The sequence below is a fragment of the Archocentrus centrarchus genome, chromosome 4, assembly GCF_007364275.1.
Source record: "Archocentrus centrarchus isolate MPI-CPG fArcCen1 chromosome 4, fArcCen1, whole genome shotgun sequence".
Classification (NCBI taxonomy): domain Eukaryota; kingdom Metazoa; phylum Chordata; class Actinopteri; order Cichliformes; family Cichlidae; genus Archocentrus; species Archocentrus centrarchus.
Window position 1 is genome coordinate 5,183,982 of NC_044349.1, and position 20,087 is coordinate 5,204,068.

Here is a 20,087-nt window from a genome sequence, read left to right on the forward strand (position 1 = left end):
AAGACAGCCGGCTCAAAGGAAAAGAGCTCAGACAGCTTGTTTCAGATAACTGAACTGAATCATGCAGTTCTACTGTAGTAGAGTCCAAGAATAAACATATAGAGCTGGAAATGAGTGGAAACAGTCCTCTTTAACAAACTGCTTTGGTGTAAAAAATCCCAGTTTAATAATGGTGGCTATATTTTCACTGTTCATACTGTAATAACTGTCAGCAGGTAACATTTTGTAATCTCTCTGTACAAAATTCTTCAAGCCACTGTCATCATCTTATATCAGAGTTTTTTCCATTCTTGCCCCACCTTAAAGGGTCAGTTCACACACATTTAAATAAAAAAAAAAAAACCCTCTCATCTGAAACATCTGCCACTCATGTTTTTGTGAATAATGATCTGGGTACTAAAAACAGTAAAAAAAAAAAAAAAAAAAAAAAGCTAAAGGGAGCACTCCTAAAGCTAATAAGAGAGTTATGGTTTGTGATTTGGGTGAAATGACTCTCTAATTCTCTGTCGCCGCTTTAGTGAGGCAGTGGATGGGAGTAAGACAGACGGAGACAAAGCTTCCTTTCTGCGTCTCGGTTCAGCTCCACATTCCTCTCATTCTGCCGGGCACGACCTGACCGCAGCTACCGCTGCCTGTGTCGCTGTCTCGGTGTCCTCTGGGAGCTCTTTGATATTTCCTAAGGTCAGCGTATCCCTGCAAGGACAGCAGGTCACTTACTGAGGCCACTTGCAGACTTCACAGAAAAATGGGTTCTTTTCTGGGTGTGGGATTGGGATCTCTGTGTGCACTTTCCACATGTCAAAAGTGCGCTTTAATCCAGCTGCACAGATCTACAGAACAGATGCTCACACAGTCGTGTTATAAAAATACAGCTTTTGCTTGTGCTACAATAACCATGGCAAATTGATTGTGCTCTTTTTACAGCGAGCAAACAAACAAACAAACAAACAAAAAACCGAACAAACCCTTTTCTGAGTCTGAAAGTTTCAAACAAGCGCGTGTAACCGCCACGGCATCGTTATTAATACACAGATTTTGGTTTTTATTTTTCAGAGCAGATAAAGTAACGGAGAGATAAGCTCTTCTGCAGAAATCATCGCTTCTGTTTTCTCACTGAAATAACGTGACAAAAACGGCGTGTCTGACTGAGCCAATCATTTCAATCTTTGGTCTGTCACTTGATGATCTGCTTGAATAAAACACACTTCTTTCATCTCTCTCTCTCTGCTGACAGCTAATTACCCCGCTCGTCCTTAGCTCGCAAACAACTTTTCAGCAGCCCTCCCTCCAAAGCTGCCCATCCATCCACCCGTCTCTCTTTTGACTCCCTTTCAGGTTTTTTTGGGAGGTAATCTGAATTCACTTTCAGTTCAGCCGGGACAGGAAGATGATTTGGAAGGTATGCAGATACTCCATCAGTTCTCTTTCCAAGGCAAATACATTTTCAGGAGTGCACTAACTGACTCTACATGCACTTTCTGCCTACACTTTTGGTCCGCTTTCTTTCTGCCAGAGGACACAATTCAACCACAAGCTCAGTCTACTGTTATCAGTCAGAACATCTGGTTAAAAATGCTGCATCCTCCTAAAAAACAAATATCTGTGCAGTTTATGGAAGCAAAGACTTGGTGAGATAAAAACTGACTCATAGGAAATAAAATCAGTTTGTCAGAGTGATCGGTAACTTTTCCTCGTTTACAAAGGTCACTCCCAGGGTCGAAGTCAGTGCCAAAGGATCATGTTGGAGAAAGTTCTGATCCAGATTGGCCCTCAAACAAACGCGGCTCACAAATTCATTTCGTTGGGGTGGAGCTGCGGGCCAAAAGGCTTTTACCCTCCTGTGGCAGAGAGTGCTGTGTGAGTGACATCCCATCCTGACTGAACTGAAAGGAAAATTCCTCCCTAAGCTTTTCCATCTCGAACACGTTCACATTCTTCCCGCCCTCCTCCCTTCACTTCCACCTTCTTTTCCTGAGCCGGCATCTAACCCTTATCACTTAAGTGTTATGCTAAAGGATTCTAAATATACATTATATTGTTGTATAAATCAGCAGCTTTTTGTTTGATTGATACAAAAAAAAAAAAAAAAATGCAACGAAATGTCCCTTTAAACAGAGCGAAAATGCCATGGTGAAACTTAATACTGATAAAATAATGCTAAATAAGATTTAATGTCTCTGGTTATATTTGCCACTAACTTTCTGACTGTAACATTTTAGCCCATTTAAAGGATATTTCATCTCACTTAAAACATTCATTGTTACACTGTCTGCTCATCATTACATTACTGAGTAAGGCATGATATGTGTTTGCATACATAAGAAATACACAGTGAATAAATCAGAAGTTTTTACAGTTTGGATTTTTTTGTTTAACTTTAACTGCACTAAAAAGAACCAGAGTTCCCCTGTTGCTCCTCCGTCTTCCTCTCATGCTTTTCAGCATTGTTTTTATTCATTAAGAAGATTCTTGAAGCATCCAACTGACCTCAGATCAGCCATGTTAGAAGGCCAGACTTAATTACCGTGACCTTTCAGCTAATCCCACATCCAGAAATCAGATAAAAAGATTTTTTTAAAAAGCCCTAGGTCCTGGAAGTGCTTGTTCCCTTTTCCTAAAGTAAAGCCCGGAGCAGGATGAGTTTAAAAATTGAAACGTGGCAGGGAATTTTTGATTTGCAGCGCTTACTGCAGTCTGTTTGATTTACCTCCACAGACATTTCTGGGATGGAGTCTAAAAGAAAAACTTAACAGCTTTTTGAAATCTACTGAACTGGTTATTTGGCCCCAGCTCTGTGTGTTACTCAAAAGACAGCAGGTCTGGATGGTGCTCTGCGTCTTCACTGCTCCCTCCAGAGGCTTTACTATAGGGGGCGCCGTTTCCCAGCAGGACATCCTCGCCCAGGCTGATGCGGCACGGCGTTTTACCCGAGCGGGGAGTGGAGGCCAGCCGCAAGTCAGGCCCCGAGGCCTTCTGCCAGGCGTCGCAGGGTTTGGCTTTGGACTCCAGAGGGGGATCTTTATTGATGAGGTCTGGTACAGAGAGGTGGAGCTGAAGCCCATGTTCGTCTATGCCTTCATCAGCGCTTCCAACTTCTACACCATCAATTTCTCCACCTGTCACTGTATCCACTTTGTCATTGGCCTCAGCTGTCTCTAAATCAGCTGAAAGTTTCTTCTCTGCTGGGCCGGATGAGCTCTTTTCCTCCTCCTTGCCCTGCTGCTGTTCCTCCTCACTCCTTATCTCCTCCTGAGCGATGAGGGACGTCTTCTCAGGGGAGGAAAGGAAGGAGGAAGAATCTACAGGGTCGGGGGAGGAGACCACCGGGTCAGAGGAGATCATCATGTCCTGGGTCGTCTTCAGTGCTCGAGGGAGGCGCTTCTTCCCTGATGGGGGTGGCGGGTCCAGTCGGGGGAAGGAGTCAAAGGAGGTGAAGTCACTGGAAAAGAGGAGAGGAGAGAGGAAGGAATTGAGGGGAGAAAAAGGGAGGCAAAGATATAAAAGACAGAAAAACTGTAAGAAAACTTGTGCCACAAAGAAGAAATAGATTCAACTAAAACTGGCATCTGCTGCTGAGGTTTAGCTGTTTTGATTGACCAGAGCTCTTCAAACTGAAGGAGAGACGTACAGCAAAGGTAATGTGCAAGGTGACAGTGACAGGTACATGCAGGTGCTCTGAAAACAATGCAGTGGAAAGCCAGTTGCTTTCTAAGCTGCTGATTTGCTGCATGTGAGAGATTGTTTTTTTTTTTTTTACCTAGTTTGATATTTTATGACTTAAATTTAGTCCTGTCATCGCTGTGGGCATCGCAGATCAAGACATATTTAAAATGTTTCGTCGCCATCAAGGACAACCCCTGGGGCGGAAAATGAAAGCAACATGCAAGAGGCCACTTGATGCTGGTGCCAAAATGTCCAGCTTCGCTGCATGTTTACAGGATAATTTCCTCTTGGCTGCTCCCTTTAGAGGTCGCCACAGCCTCACCGTATCCCAAGCATCCTCCTTCCTCTGCACGTCCTCCTCCTCTGAGGTCTTCCTCCATTCCTTCTGCCTGCCAGCTCCATCTTCAACATCCCGTCTCAGCCTTGCATCTCTAACTGTGTCTAAACCTCTCAGCCTGAGCCGTCCCTCTGATATACTCATTTCTAATCCTGCCCCTCCTGGTCATTCCCAACAAAAATCTTAGGATCCAACTCTGCCACCTCCACCTCCTGTCTTTTTGTCAGCGGTACTGTTGCCCAACCATACGTCATAGTCTCCCTACCATTTCACTCTTGCTGCTGTTCTCCTGTCACACATCACCCCTGACACTCGTCTCCACCCACTCCACCCTGCCTGCACTCTATGCTTCCCCTCTCTTGGGCACTCTCAGTTGCTTAAAAAATCATTTAGGATAATTTCTCCCTTCATAACAGCTGTACAGTGGGTGAATTTTTCCATAATTTCATGTGGATACTGATTTAAAGTAGCCTTAAAGTAAAAGGAGCTTTGATGTAGTTGTGCAGTATTGGTGTTTGTGAGGCTTCACCTCTGACCTCCACTGCGTTTGTGCTCTCGCTGCCTTTGAAGCATTTAAAAAAAAAAAAAAAAAATACAGTTTCCTGTGAGATACAAACTGTGCAGGAAGTCTGTTCCTCAGTTCTGCTGAGTGAAATTCTACCACTATGAGTCCCTGGGACACCGCACACAAATGCAGCTTGCTAACATCAGCTGATATTTCAGCACTCCACCCGTAAGGTCGATTCAGACTCCAAAAAAGCCAACAAGGCAGCAGCCAAAACACGAACACTGGGGCAAATGTGCAGTTGTGTTGTACATCCATCTTTTATATACAGCGAAAGATTGCTTTATATGCAATGCTACTACAAGCACAGTAGGCAAAGGTATAAATTATGGCAAAGATTCCTTCATAGCAGCAGCATCCACCAATACCACTAAATGAATTTCGAATTCTGTAGTCGGTACACACCAAAATACTGGGCGGGACTATGACTAAACATGTCAGGAAAATTTGACAGCTAATTGGCTGATGGCCCCACTGTGATTTTTGCAGAATAATAGAATCCTGTCAGGGATTGTTTGCTGCATCAAAGAACCACGAATTGTTTAATATCTTAACTGAATAAGAATTTGTTGAACAAAGGCCATCCAAAGTTTGCGTGCTGCTTCAGTGCCACCGATAGAAGAATGAAACCTGGCAGGATGACTCAAACTTCAAACCCGCTCCTGCCTACTAATAAGAACATGGTGAGTGATGGAGGAGGATGGCGGCTGGAGAGCAGCAGCAAGAACTCAAATCTACTTTCACTCCTGGTCATAGCTCTAATTAGCTCCTCACTGACTTCACTGAAAGCGTTTGCAAAACCGTGCTTAATTCTTAAGCTGTTCCCGCCAGTGTCGGTAGGTAATCATGTATCTGCAGGCCACGAAATTATTACTGCTGCGTGACCTTTCACTGCAGCTGACAGGGGGACACAGTTCAATAAGCACTGCTGTGGTGTCTGGGAGCAGGAAATGCACCTTTTTGTCACAACGGTGCATCATTAACATTAAAAATACAAGAAAAAAATAAAACCTTATTAAGGAGGTCACAGGTTTTGTAGATTTTTCATTGCCTGAGGAAGATGGGAAGGCTCTGCACACCTCATCTCATGCATTCAAGTTTCAACAATGACGAGTGAGTCAGCTATTATGTAAAAGACTCTGCTGAAGCAGCTGGTGGTCCAGAACAATCTTTAGATCACTGGTAAATGAAGCTAAATCTGTTCTGGGTGCAGCAAATGCAGATAAATGGAACCTGAGCTGCTGAAAAATGACGTTTACTCGGCCGATGAGAGACAACAGATAAAAAAAAAAAGAGAAAATCCTCCAGAGTATGTGTGTGCAAGTACATAAACATATTAAATTGACATATAAAAAACCTGAAAACTTCAAAGTGAAAAACTGGCTTATTCAATTCCAGGCATCTCCCAGGCACCTCTGATGGATCATTATTAATTTAAACCCACATTTCACAGGAAAAATCTTTAATTATTCACCTTTTCTGACCCAGAGCCCAATTCTACAGTGATAGATATGTTCTCTGCTCAGTATAGGTAATGGAATATTTTTGAATAAATTAAAATAATGTCTTTCAGTGGTTTTATTAATGAATTAGATGTGTGGAAAAGTTTCTGATTTTCACATATTCATCCTAAAATCCTTTGACATACGAGCCCGCTAATTATTTTGGGTGAGCAGCTTGTTCAGTATTAGGATCAAAGAAGAAATACACGTCAGTATAAATGTGTGTGTGTGCATAAGCGTGCACACCTGCTGGGAGCAGTCTGGTTGAGTTGGTCCATGCGGCTCCAAATTGCACCAACATTCTTGTTGACCTCAGTGACCCCAATGTCTCCGAGGTTGCTGGGCTCTTTTCTTCTTAACAAGTCATTGACCTGAAAAAAGGAAAGACAAGGAAGGAAGGAAGGAATTATTTCACAGTTGAAATAATAATAAAGCTTAAACTCACTTTCACTACATGACCTTATTTAAAAGCATAAAGGAATACAGAACCTGCAGAGCTCAATGTCCCGATTCTGCTCGTGGTGCACTAACCTTTGCCCCGACTGCCTTGCCCAGGTTAATGGCATTTTTCAGCCTCTGCTGTCCTCCAGAGGACGGCGAGTCGACGCAGCTGGACCCCAGGTTGGAATTAGCTGTCACTGTGGAGCGGCGGGTCGAGGGCGGACCTGGCCTCGAGGTCTGAGGACTCTGCTGCTGGGCGATGGAGTTCTCAAACATACTTTGATCAACTGTGCACAAAAAAATGGAGAGAGAAAGAGTCAGAGAGCGAGAGAGAGACAGAGCGAGAGAGAGAGAGGTGAATACACAGTAGGACTTCAAAAAGATGTGAACATGTCTGCTTTTAAAAGAGCGTGCTGCGAAGCTGCAGACCTTTCAAGTGTTTGGTAATACAAATGGGATTTTTACTCTGAGATGAGTTCTTGAGAGAAAACAAAGAAATATTCCATTGAAATGAATACTTTTGACTAATATTTTAAAAGTTTCTTTCATATTTTCTGTCTTTTTTTTTTTGCTGAGCTACTGGGCAAACTTTTATAATCAAATTCATCTTTTGTAGAGTACTTCTTCAAACATTTCAAGTTCTCATCGCGTTCTCTGCAGCTTTGCATCGTCTCATCACGATTCATGAGAATGCATTATGGGGGTGGGTGGGGGGTCTAGATGGTGCAGCAGTTCCACTGATATCACAGAACAATACATAAAACAAAATTTAACAATAGTGCAGTAACACATGCAAATACATAGGCAAGAACAATGAAGCAGAAAGGATGCAGGATGAGGAAAAGCAAAAAAACCAAAGGTGAGCTCAGGTCCACTCAAGACAGACGATCTTACCTCTTTGAGAGAAATATTTCTCGGAAGGCATTCAGTGAGACACAGAAGTATCAGATATCAATCATTATACCACTGAAGCTGCAGGTTACTGTTTCTGCTACAAGGTAACAGCTAAAGAACGCAGCCCAGAGTCGTATATATGCATATCTGAAAAGTACATTGTCGTCATCAGATAAACGTGGAGAAAATACAGCTATTTGGAATCAGATGGGGTATCAAAGGGTAACCTTGACTTCTCTTTGTGCGCACACAAATATTTCACTTGCCACCCCAATCAGGAGATCTACAAAAAGCCCATTAGAGAGAAGGCCAGAGGAAATGTGATCTGATATTATGAATCAACTTGATACACAGGGCATTAACTTCAAGGAGAGAGAAATTGCTGTGTGAAGAACAGAGAGAAATATATGCAGTTACTTTACAGCGTGCGGACACGTGTTCACAGAGGGCGTCACGTTGCACGTGCGTTTCCAGAGAATAGAGGTGCAAAAAAAAAAACGTGACATCAAACTTGCAGTAAATGACACTGTAAGCTGAGTGTGATCCAAACAATACAGGCCACGTAGAATCAAACAATTTTACCAATTTGGCGCCACCTAGTGGTAAGACCAAACGAAAATGGTCCTGGTCTACAAATATCACGCGCCACAGCAGTTTTGTATTTTTACAAGAGCTGAAATGTTCAACCTTTTGTATGATCTGATATTTTCATAAGCGAAACAGCCCAAATATTCGCAGAACATCAGCTGCGCTGTTTCTCAAATATCTTAAAAAATAAGCAAAGTGAAGATGCTTCCTCGGGCTTAGGAAACTAGAATGTTTCAGTATTTTCTGATGTTTTATAACTCAAAATTTGAATTGGTTCCATAAGCAAATAATTGGTGGTTTATTTGATAATTAACAAAAATAATATTGCTGAAAATTCAGTCTCTTAATTGTTAGCTAGCATATCAGCGTGCAAGTCATTAGCATAACCATAACTCTGCAGTTTCTCCCACCAAATGTTTGGTTATTACATGTGAATCATTCGTATTTTCTGTGTATTGGCTTGATCCAAAATTACAAACCAAATTAGCATTTTTTCCCCGAATGAGAAGCTCAGTCTTGGCATTGCTAACAAATGGTATATTGGTACAGATTTGCTTAATTAAAGCTGTGATAAAACTGGAGCTTAATTTAAGTAGCTTTAAGGCTTTGTGCAATGTTTGGCCTGCCTGTGAACATTATTCACGTGCTCTGACTGTACATCAAGGTAATTGAGTGATCTCAGGATCAATAGTGTCCCATTGCATGGGCCGTAAACCATCCTTATTGATCCCACCAGACAATGAGGCCACAGACTCCTATATTACACTGCAACGGGGAGTTAACAGAAAGACTTTGTAATGTAGTAACCCCCACAGCGGCTTGTGAAGGGCAACAGGAAGTAAGATGTTTGTGACACGCCTTCCAATGTACTCTGAAAAATGTATGCACGAGTCTTAATATTTAATGTTTCGCAGGTTTTCTCTGAACATGGTGAAAAGGTGAAAACTGCTGTTTGAAAATGAGCCAGTGTCTCTGGCTGGCTCATTTACACACAGATGTGGTTTATCATCACTATTTATGGGCATTTCACTGCTGGACTGTCCCTGAGCCAGCACTGAAACTCTGTTGCTATTATGGCTCGCTAAATGAATGCAAATTCAAAGCCTTTCCATTGTGCTATGTTAAAATGCCAGCATTTCCACTGTGACTGAAGGTCAGCTTGTCCTGGCTAAATATATAATCAGTGAAACACAAAAGATTTAAAGATTTAAAAATAAATAAATAAATATTTCGCCTTCATTGGATATTACAGGCAATGTATTTCTAGTGTATGCAGCAGTGCGGGCTGAATCCACTCCCTGACAGCCGTTTTTTAAATGGACAATGAAGGCGAGTGTGACCTTTGATCATCTTCCAAAATATGCAGCTGCTTTCATTAAATATAAAGACTTTCCCATCAATCTCCATGTTCAAAAAGCAATCCATCACATCAAAAACAACAACAACAAAAAAAAAACCAAACAATTAACCTCTCCATCCAACCAGTCAAGGATAACCCAACTAGAGTTAGAGCAGCGGTTCTCAAACTTTTTCTGTCATGCCCCACTTCGCTGGATCAAATCCTCCACGCCCCACGCAAAGTGCGGTCGGTTGCGTGTGTGTGTGTGTGTGTGTGTATGTGGCGAAGCAGCAGCACAACTGCTTGCTCTATGTACACAACAGGTGGAGAGATTCTCTAGTCGCTGTGACTAGCGAAACATACCCACTAAAGTTTCATTGTTCTGCCGTGAGAATTAATCCGATGTTCAACATTTGTTCCACATGACTTTTCTCCCAGGGCGCTCCTAGGTTGTCTAAAGGTTTTTAAGCCTCTAAGGTCTAAATCATCATAGATGATAACCCTAGCTTAGCTCTGTATTTTGGAAAAAGGCAAAATAGACTTCTTTTTTTTTTTTTTTCCAAACACTATAAATGATTTTTGGTTTGTGTCAGAATGATTATTGTCTTTGTTCCCTGACTGTCAAGACCTGAGAGAAGAATTTTATAATAATAAAAATTATAAATTTATATTACCTAGGATTAGAGTTAGAGTTGATGATTACTTAGACCTCAGGTGACAAACAGAATACCAAAATGTATGCAGCTTCATTTGGGAGGTAACATCTTCTGTTTTCTAATAATTTGCCTATTTGGCTAAAACATAATCGAACCCTAATCCTAAGAGGTTAAAGAGTTTTTCATTGGCACTTTGCTTTTACTTGACAGCAAAGTCTGTGTGGTTAGAGTTTAAACACTTTGGGAAATTGGTCAAATCCATCCATGTTGTTTTTCTGGGGGCATTTTTTCACCCTACCCAAATGCCTTGTGACATCACTTGAATTTTAAATTGAAAAAGAGGTGGTGGATTTGCCCCATACACCAAACAAATGTGATCGTTGATCATCTTCCAAAACGTGTTTGTTTTCATTTAATACAAATACTTTTGTCCCACAGTCCAGCGTACTTTGATCACGGTCCCTGAATAAGATAGTTATTATGTTAAGTTTGAATGCTACACTTTGGTGTAACCCGTGCTTTCTATTGGAGTGTGACACCTGGCTGAACCCTGTGTATACGGCATGTTAATATGCCAGGATTTTATGCTTTTTCTTAGATTTGTAATCAAGTACTTCCACCAGGAGGGACTCTGATCTGTGACTGAACCAAAACATACAGCCAGTTATAAAGAAGTAAAGAACAAGGACGTGCTGTGGTCCCCACAGAGCTCTGATCTCAACATCATGGAGTCAGACTGGGATTGCATAAAGAGACAGAAGGCAGTGAGACAGCCTGAAAGAACTGAGGAAAATTCTCAAAGATGTATGCAAACACCTACCATCCCAGTATTCCTGCGCTTAAAACCAATGTTTAAACAATATGAAAAAAAAGCAACAACATTTATCCTCCTTTGAAAAGAAAACATTTAAGAACTCAAAAGTCTGAAACTTAATACGGCTATGAGACACGCGCCGTCTAGTAAAACAAAGGCTCACACAGGTAGAAATCCAGTTTGCACGATGGATTCTTTACCAAGTTTGAAGAATTATGAAAAGGTATGAAAAACAAACACCAGATAAACGACTGTCAGAACAACATGTAACACACACAAATCTGTCTCTCTGTCTCTTCCCCCATAATGTGTCTCTCTTACTGGGGCATTCAAAGTGAGTGCCAGGGAGCGCACATGAAAAATTCGCCTCACAGTAAGAAGGTCCTCGGTTTGAATCCTGCCTGGGGACCTTTCTGTGTGGAGTTTGCATGTTCTCCCTGTGTCTATGTGGGTGTTATCTGGGTACTCTGGCTTACACCCACAGTCCAAAGACATGCAATTAGTGGGGTTAATTGGTGATTCTAAATTGACCATAGGTGTGAATGTGAGTGTGAATGGTCTATTTATTAGCCATCCAACAGACTGCAGGGTGTACCCTGCCTCTTGCCCTATAACAGCTGGGACAGGCTCCAGCCCCACCGCGACCCTGCATTGGATAAATGGAAGGAAATGGATGGATGGCTTAAATCATAAATAAAAGGCACTAATTTCATTACCAGCAAACTGAAAGCTTTAATTTTAGTAAGCCCTACTTCCCACTGACAGGACGCTCACTCGTGGCAGTTTAAGAGCTGCTCTGTTTGATTTGTCACTCCCTGTGCTGAGATTTACCTCCAGCATCCACAACTCTTAACTGAGGATTTCATTTGTCCACTTAAGCCATGTTCTCTCATGGACGGGCTTCTGGGCCTGTGCTGCAGCCCTACTATGATTCGGGTTTTTTTTCCCCCCCTGCAAATCTAACTTACTGAAGTTTTAAAATTAGACGAGTAATACACCGGCAGAAAAGTGCAACGGAGTTGTTAAAACCACAACAATTGTGTAAAGTCCCAGTTCTAAACCTTTACCACTTACTGGGGTTGCAGTGGATTCTGGCCGCGCCTCTTATGGGAGTCACCACTTGTTTATATTCCAGCACACTCAGTAAAACACATTATGCTTTTGCATAATAACTGCCAGATAAATGCACTGTCAGCAAGTTGTACGCTTTGTAGTATCAGTAGATGCTGGTGAAGAGGTTTTCAGTGTCTGACTCTTCCAATACTTCCAATAATTGGAGATAATGACAACCCCCAACCCAGAAAATACACAGTGGTTATAAGAACAGATGAATGACAGAGACACTGCATAAGGAGGTGACACAGCACTCGAACAACAGAACAGAAATCTAAGGGACACAATCAAGCTTCACTTATGGTACTGTGTTGAATCTCTTATGCTGTAGTGGGTGATTTCATTGTTGCATTTATATATTATAATCTTGGGGAGAAACTTAGCAAACTTTCAAAGCTGGTTTTTACTAGTGATTCTGTACAGGTGATTTTTTTTTTAACACCTCAGTAAATTTTAGGTTATGGCTTTCTCCTCATTCATTTAGTTATGAGCTATAACTGCCTGGAAGTGTTTGAAGATGGCTGCCAAGTGTTTCTAGAAGGTCAGTGAAGAGGTCAAACTGTTTGTGATGTATCCACGGATTCACAGGAAGCCACTGGATTACTCACAAACTGAATAAGCGAGAGGATTTTTACACAGGACGTCTTTTTCTTTTTTTTTTAAGGCATTTTAGAATTATTCACCATGATTTGCATTTTGTATTCAAACTGGATCTAAAACTGTGCATGTGCACGTCTGTGTGCTCAGATTTAATGGAGGTATGACTCAGAAGGGAGAGAGCATAAGTACCATAAGTTGCCTCTATGAGCTGCTTCAGCCTCTGCTGCAGCTCCAGCTGCTGACTGTGCTGATGAGTGGACCAAACACTCTCCCTTCTACCTCCTGCAATCACCTGGAAATTTCTCTGCCCCATAAAACTAAGATGTCTTGAGACAGGGGTTAAGAATAATCATATCTGGAAAAAAAGAAGGTGTAAATATAAATCACTCCAGCCGCTTTACCCCAGAAGGCTCTTGCCACTTGTTTGTTTAGTTCTGGAGGAGTGTGCATAATATTGACTTGTTTACCATTTGTGTGCGCTCGTGTGTGTGTGCGTGTGTGCGTGCGTGTCGGCTTTTAATTACAAACACGCCTGAAGAACTCCATCTGTAATAATTATCGTTCATTAACACTGAAATGAGGATTTTGTTTCTTTCTTCAGGAGCTGCTGTGGATTAACAGCATTATTCAGACAACAGCCAGATTAGAAACAGAGACAGAGAAGCATGCAAAGTGGAAAGGGCTATTTTTAATGTGTAATCCAACATGTAATCCCTCCCATCCTTGTGTATGACATCTAATTACAATAGTTTTTCTTACATCCAATCAGTCCTGCACCCTGCAGAATAATCAGGAAAGAGAGTAATGAAAGAAAGCGAGACATTTACTGAGCACAAAACAAAGGAGTCAACAAAACCAAAGAGCTCACTCCCACTCATGTACTGGCACTGGATGCCAGGCTGAATCCAGTGCAATGATCACGCAATCTTCTGCAATCTAGCTCAAAGAGAAAATTCATGTTAATCTTACAGTCTAATTATAGGTTAGTCTGTGTTTGAACAAGTGAGGCCTAAAGAGAAGAGCGGGAGAGTCCAGACAAACTTCAGTGGCAGTCAGCTTAGGTGAAGTTGTTCTCGAAACATGAAAAATATGACTTGTATTTACACTTGTGTTGATACATCTCATGGATTTTTTTTCCCAAAGGTATGTGCTGGCAGAGCTGCAAACAGCCATGTTGTGTGTGGGTGGAATAATGTTGTTAACAATTAATGACAGAGCGTGGGTGTTATGGGCACCGTGGTCGGTCCATCCATTCATTTTTTTTTAACCATTTAGCCAATTCAGGGTCACGGGGGGGAGCCAGAGCCTATCCCAGCCGTCACTGGGCGTGGTATAAAGCAAAGTTTCTCCATTTCACCTTCAACAGAAATGATGCTTGTAGAGCTGAAATAATGAATAAATAACTATCACATGAACCAAAATGTGTTTATAGTGGCTGTTTGGTTTATCATCTATAAATATCGCTCACTAGATAGCATCACTGAGTTTGCTGCTTGATTGAAAAATAAAACGAATGTGGAAATGTAAAAACTGCAGCTCCACAAGCGAGTCAGTCCCCACAGATTCCCGTTTTTAAATGACCGTGTAGCTGCAGCCTGGCATTAGCACGCCTGTTTGCCAATTGCGGTAACAGCGAACGGTGCCGAGAGTGAACCGGTGAAATTCTCAGCGAGAGTACCTCAGCCCAGCACAGCACCGGACGATCAACCGCTGGCTAGAACCCTGAATACGAGGCGCTACGTGGTACAACCTGTCTAAGAAGTTTGTTATACTTTGCTATAACAGGACTGCTTTCCTGACATGCAGCATCACTTTTTAAAAGCAGTGCATTTTGTGAAGCTCTTTAAAAACATACATGATTTGGCCCAGGAGGATTGAACTCGCTGCGGTCTTAGCAGGAATCAGGTAATAGCGGCGTTTTGGAACAAGCAGAGGGATTTGCCACGTGCTGATAACCTTTAAAACAGTGAAAAAAAAAGCAACCTTTTAAGTGCATTAATACCTCAGTTGTGAGACAAATTGTTATTCCAGTGTTGAACTTGACTTCTTCACGCCTACTTCCTCTGCGAAACAAATGTCCCCACATATTCTGTATCTACAGCACCATGTTTAATCACTCATATTCAATCAGTCACTCACCTATCTGGTGTTTAATCAAGGTGTAATTACCTCTGACGCTTAACGGCACCTCGGGTCCTTAAACCTTGATTACAGGTTTTGTCTCCGCAGTAATGTACATTTTTTCACTGCAGGGTCATTTTTCCACACACATCTTCCATCTTAATAAGCAGTAATGGTGAATTATGATGTGCCTGCGAGTACAGTTTTTATTATGTGGCACTGGTAATTGGCCAAATCAGTTTTCGCTGGCCTCCCAGGGAGCTCTCTGTGAGCTTGTAATCATCCCAGCTTGGCTTTGGTGTCACCAATCAAAGTGCCAAACTCCCTGCTTTCTTCTTAGCTGAGGGTAACCCACTTCTGTCAGAGGCAGGACATGCACACAGAGCTGTGTACGTGTGCAGAGACACACACAAACACACTCAGATCTTCTTTTCTTCATTGAGATTTTGACCAAAAACCCCGATGTTAATATGGAAGAAAATGAAAAATATGAATTAACTTATTTCCAACAAACATAAGAGAATTAAGGCCTGTCCACATATGAAGAAATCTGCTTGTTGCCCACTGCATTGACTTTCATTGTTGCTTAAACTGCTAGCCTTAAAGCTGACATTAGTTTAGCTTGGTACCGACCTGCTTCGCATCACTGAAGCCTGATTGGCCTTTGGCTGTTTCTGCTGTTTCTTTGCATTTAAGTCGGTGTAGATGATTTATACACCTGCAACCATGTAAAATTGATCTGCTACTTTTAGGGATCAATGAATGATTTTTCTCAAAAGCATGAGAAAAATCATTCATTGATCCCTCCATCCATTTTCTGGGATGATTTGTGTACACCGTGAACAGGTTGCAAATCTATCGCAGGGCTAACGCAGACAGACAACCATTCCCACTCACAGCTACAGCCAATTAACTAATGTTTATATCTTTGGACTGCAGGAGGACCCATGAAGGGAGAACATACCCAGGACCTACTTGCTGCGAGGCACTGGTGCTAACCACTGCACCACTGTGAACATGCAGAGAGATGTGCGCTGGGCTGAAAGGATGTGTGAACTGAAACCTGCTCACTTCAACACTAAACATACCAATCTTCAGGCCAGACAGGGTCATTATCACTGATGTATTAAAATAGAGCTCCCACTTGACTTCATTAACATATGCGTGTGCGTCCTGTTGTTAATTAAAGTATTAGTAGGAGAGACGCCAATCGTACGAAAATTCACAGCAGGGAAGGGAAGAAAAAAAAAAACTCTTGAAGACACGCAAAAAGGCTCATAAATTATTAACTTCTTAATGCAGTCATTTACAATCCTTCTTTATTGATCACTGAATATCTCTTGAAATAGATTAAGCATCACAAATGACCTTCCGCACTGTATCAAGTGGAAGATTTCTCGGTCTCTCACACTGGCCTTACAATAATCGACAGTGTAAGGTAACTGCACTGCTAAAATAAAAGCACCCAGAAGTCCACTCTGATGGAAAATAAGTCAGAGAAAAGGGGGGGATTAAAAACAGAGGGTAGACTACGAGACTGCATGCTTGTAGCCTGACATGTTTGGGTGCATTCAGTCTCCTCCAGATCAATAATTCATTCAGCCAAGAGAGCTCACACAGGGAGAAGATGGTGGATTCTAACCCAGGACCTTCTTGCTGCGAGGCAACGGTGCTAACCAATGCACCACCCTCCTAGAAAATGATGCAAATAAAATCTTAGGTTACTAAAACAAACAGCCCGATGGCAGATGTTTATCTTCATGAAACATTCTGAGAGCTCATTAGGAAAGCAAAGCTGTGCTCTACTGTGAATCACCAATAAATAGGCTGCAAAACATTTTTGAACCAACCTTTTTTTTTTTTTTAGACGTTACATTTTCTCAGATTAAAAATCTGATGCGTTCTCTCTGTGGGTTTTTTTTTGCATTCTGTTTTCTGGAATCGGGATTGTAGAATCAGTAGTGCTAAGAGCGGCACTTCAGTGAAAGATGCAGACAAAGCTGCTGTGAGACGTGCGCCGGGCTGAAAGGACGTGTGAACTGAAACCTGCTCACTTCAACACTAAACATACTAATCTTCAGGCCAGACAGGGTCATTATCGCTGATGTATTAAATTAGAGCTCTCACTTGCCTACATTAACATATGCGTGTGCGTGTGTGTGTTGGTGTGTGAGTAAAGTATTAGTAGGAGAGAAGCCAATCATGTATGCACATTCATAGCAGGGAAGAAAAAAAAAAAAACCTCTTGAAGACACGCAAAAAGGTAGAGCCGCTCATCAATTTTTGACTTGGTGTCATTACATGAATGATTAAAGCGAGGGGGCTCTGGTAAAAGCCTGCTTCTGAAATGATGAGGGGCCGAGTATGGGAGAGGATTCATGGAGGAAGTTTCTGATTGTTCAGACTGAACTCTCACCGATCTGTTGCCTTTCGCATCACCGCTCTGTGTCTGCTTTGAGGCTTTTTCCACTTAGAAAATGGATTTCACTTCCAGTTTTATGGAGGGACGTTCAGTAAAAGGCGCAAAAACACGTCTTTAAAAACTAGATTTGGGATCTTTTAGATGGAGACCCCAACCTTCATGCCAAGAGGAGCCAAGAGGTCAACAGTAAGAAGAATGTAATATTCTGCATTCAGAAATATTCTTGCATTACTTTGCATTTTTTCCATCTACTGTTTTTGAACAAAATGCTTTTAAAATCAGCTTTCAATTAAAATAACTTAACAATTAGCACAACTCTTAATAGATCCGATGAAACGTCAAATTAAGGCCAGTTCTGACACATTTATCTCCTGCTTGATTGTTCAGTTGTTTTAATTAGTAGAATTATCTTCACCCATTTTTGTCTGCATCTTATCTCCTGCCTAATTTTCCCCCCAGGATATAATTTCAGTTTTATCTAACTTAATTAGAGGAATTTGCTTTTCCTGCAGGACTGCTGGCTTTGGAAGGAACCAACAGCTCAGCAGTAAAATCTGAGCTCTGCAGATGATTACAAAGCTGCCCCGTCCTCCTCTTGTGCCATTACTCAACCTGCCCTCCTCGTCTTCTTAAACTGGACCCACATATTCATAGACGACCTTTAACTTTTGAATTTCATCCCTCAAAACATTAGTCAACATCTGCCTTGTTGTGAGAGCTGGGCCTTCAGATCTGACCCTCAGTCTCAGGTCACAACAAAATCTTATTAAAACAAAAAAACTAACCTGCTTTCTCCTCTTCAGCTTCTGCCTTTTTCGTCCTCTACCTCAGGTAAACTCTTCCCTGTGGGATTGTTTTACTGGCAGAAACTGCATTTAGGCTACATGGCACCAGAACTGTCAAGTGAAACTAATACAAATGAAACAAGCCTCTGACTTTGCAAAGCAAAAATTCTCCATTAAAACTAAAACTAAAACTAATGAATCTCTGCTATTGAATTTAGACCATGCAATGAGTAATCCCACATAATCTGCACAGAATCCAATACTGATTCTGTGCTGTTCCAACCTGTTTACAAAAACAGGTTGGAACAGAGTGTGCCGACCTGACCTGACTGTTCAATGGGGCAATTACTGCGGCACACCTCGGCTCAGCCTTTTGCCCAACACACATCACTGCTGCTGAACAGATTTGTGTCTTCAGTAACTGTTCGCATGTGGAGCATCTGCCAATGAGACGTTTCACCCACAAGCACGAACGCCTTCATGCTGGTGAAGGAGGAAACGCACGTGTTAAATTTTGTGCCGATTTATCCAGGCACTAATACGATTGCTGCGACACTTGCGTTCAGGCCTCATGTGTCATCAATATCCCGTCATATTGATGCTCAAAGTTGGTTAAAGAAAGCAAACAAGCAGACCAACAAGATTTTAACTTTAGATTGTGACACTTGACAGATTGTTGCAATTTCCTTACTTGCAGTGGGACACCAGTAAATGTCAGTATTGTTGATATAAATTTCAGATTCACTGTCATGAATATGCTTTTAAAAAGATGCTTAGATACTGTATGAACTTCTCTACTCTCTAGGGCCTGAGCAAAGCGAACTGCGGAGAACCCAAAGCTCACGTTGCATTCGATAATTAAAAGGGAGGACGTGTGTTTTTCTCAGCTGTTCCCTTTTACTAGACAACAACAGTTATATGCTTCCCGTCTCCACATGAATATATAAAAACCATGGCCACTTGGAATGAGTTCACTCCGTTTGCTGGCTCTCCTTCATGAACATTCTGGGAAATTTCTGCCCAAGCAAGAAGAAGTTAACGCAGTAATTTACAACACTAAATAGCTCAAATGACTCGCAACAATGTATCAAGTGGAAGATTTCTCAGTCTCTCACACTGGCCTTACAATAATCGACAGTGTAAGATAACTGCACTGCTAAAATAAATGTACCCAGAAGTCCACTCTGATGGAAAATAAGTCAGAGAAATAGGAGACCTAAAAACAGAGGGTAGACTACAAGACTGCATGGTGTAGCCAGACATGTTTGGGTGCCTTCAGTCTCCTCCAGATCAAAGTCATCAGATCAATAATTCATTCAGCCATTTGCCACATCACAGTCTGTCTGACCCCACTGCTCCCCCCGAAGACTGTCTGAGACACCAAAGTACGAGTGCAGCCATGAAACAAACAGCAAGGGGGGAAACGAGGCAGCAAGAAAATAATGGGGCTGTGGTTCTGGGTATTTGGTTACTCTCTGGCCTTATCCAATTCTCGTTGTCTTGATTTGTGTGTTTTTGGCCCAATTCTGGTAAGAAATGTTGTAAACCCCTTTTGGGGTTGCATCAGGAAGGGCATCCAGTGCAAAACTCTGCCAAATCAAACATGCAGGGCCACCCACTGTGGCCACCCCTTGTTGACAAGGGAGCAGCCGAATGTCCAGTAGCTTCTGATAAGAACTGTTGTAAAAAAGTAAAAGAACGTGGCTGGTTCTGGATTTTTTAAGGAATAAATTATGGGTCCCATGATTAAAAGTAGTTCCATTATAGTTTGATTTTTTTTTAAATCAAGTGCTCTGTTTACTAATATTTGCTTTAATTTAATTCAGTTCACAATGACAGTCATCTCAAGATGCTTTATATTGTAAACTAAAGACCCCACAGTATCCCATGATGCCCTGTGAGCAAGCATTTGGCAATGGTGGAGAGCAAGAACTGACTTTTAACAGGAAGAGACATCAATGAGAACTTTCTCAGGTAGAGGCCATCTGCTGTGACTGCTGGATGATGAGGGGCAAGAGACAGACATACATGGAATGTGGCCAAAAGTATATGGACACCATAAGAAACTATGTAAACAAAAGCAATAATGAGGTTCAACACTGATGGTGGACAACAATAATGCCTAGCTTACAGTCCAGTGAGCCCCTGGATGGTGTTAAGGGTCAGTGGTCTATCCAAGCATGTCAAGATCTTCCACCACAGACCATGAAAACAGCCGTTTTCTCTTTGTGCACAGTCACACTGATG

General features: G+C 41.8%; 1 protein-coding gene across 1 annotated transcript in view; it reads right to left on the minus strand.

Moving 5' to 3' along the window:
• Positions 1-403: 403 nt before the first annotated feature.
• The window catches only part of c6h1orf226 (chromosome 6 C1orf226 homolog), a 71,743-nt gene continuing 52,059 nt past the window's right edge, over positions 404-20,087 (minus strand). Inside the window, exons 5-7 of the mRNA XM_030727711.1 lie at positions 6,599-6,795; positions 6,314-6,438; positions 404-3,439 (exon numbers count right to left, since the gene is read on the minus strand). Of these exons, the coding sequence (XP_030583571.1) occupies positions 2,800-3,439; positions 6,314-6,438; positions 6,599-6,795 (962 nt within the window). The 3' untranslated portion in view covers positions 404-2,799. The remainder of the gene's footprint in view (positions 3,440-6,313; positions 6,439-6,598; positions 6,796-20,087) is intronic.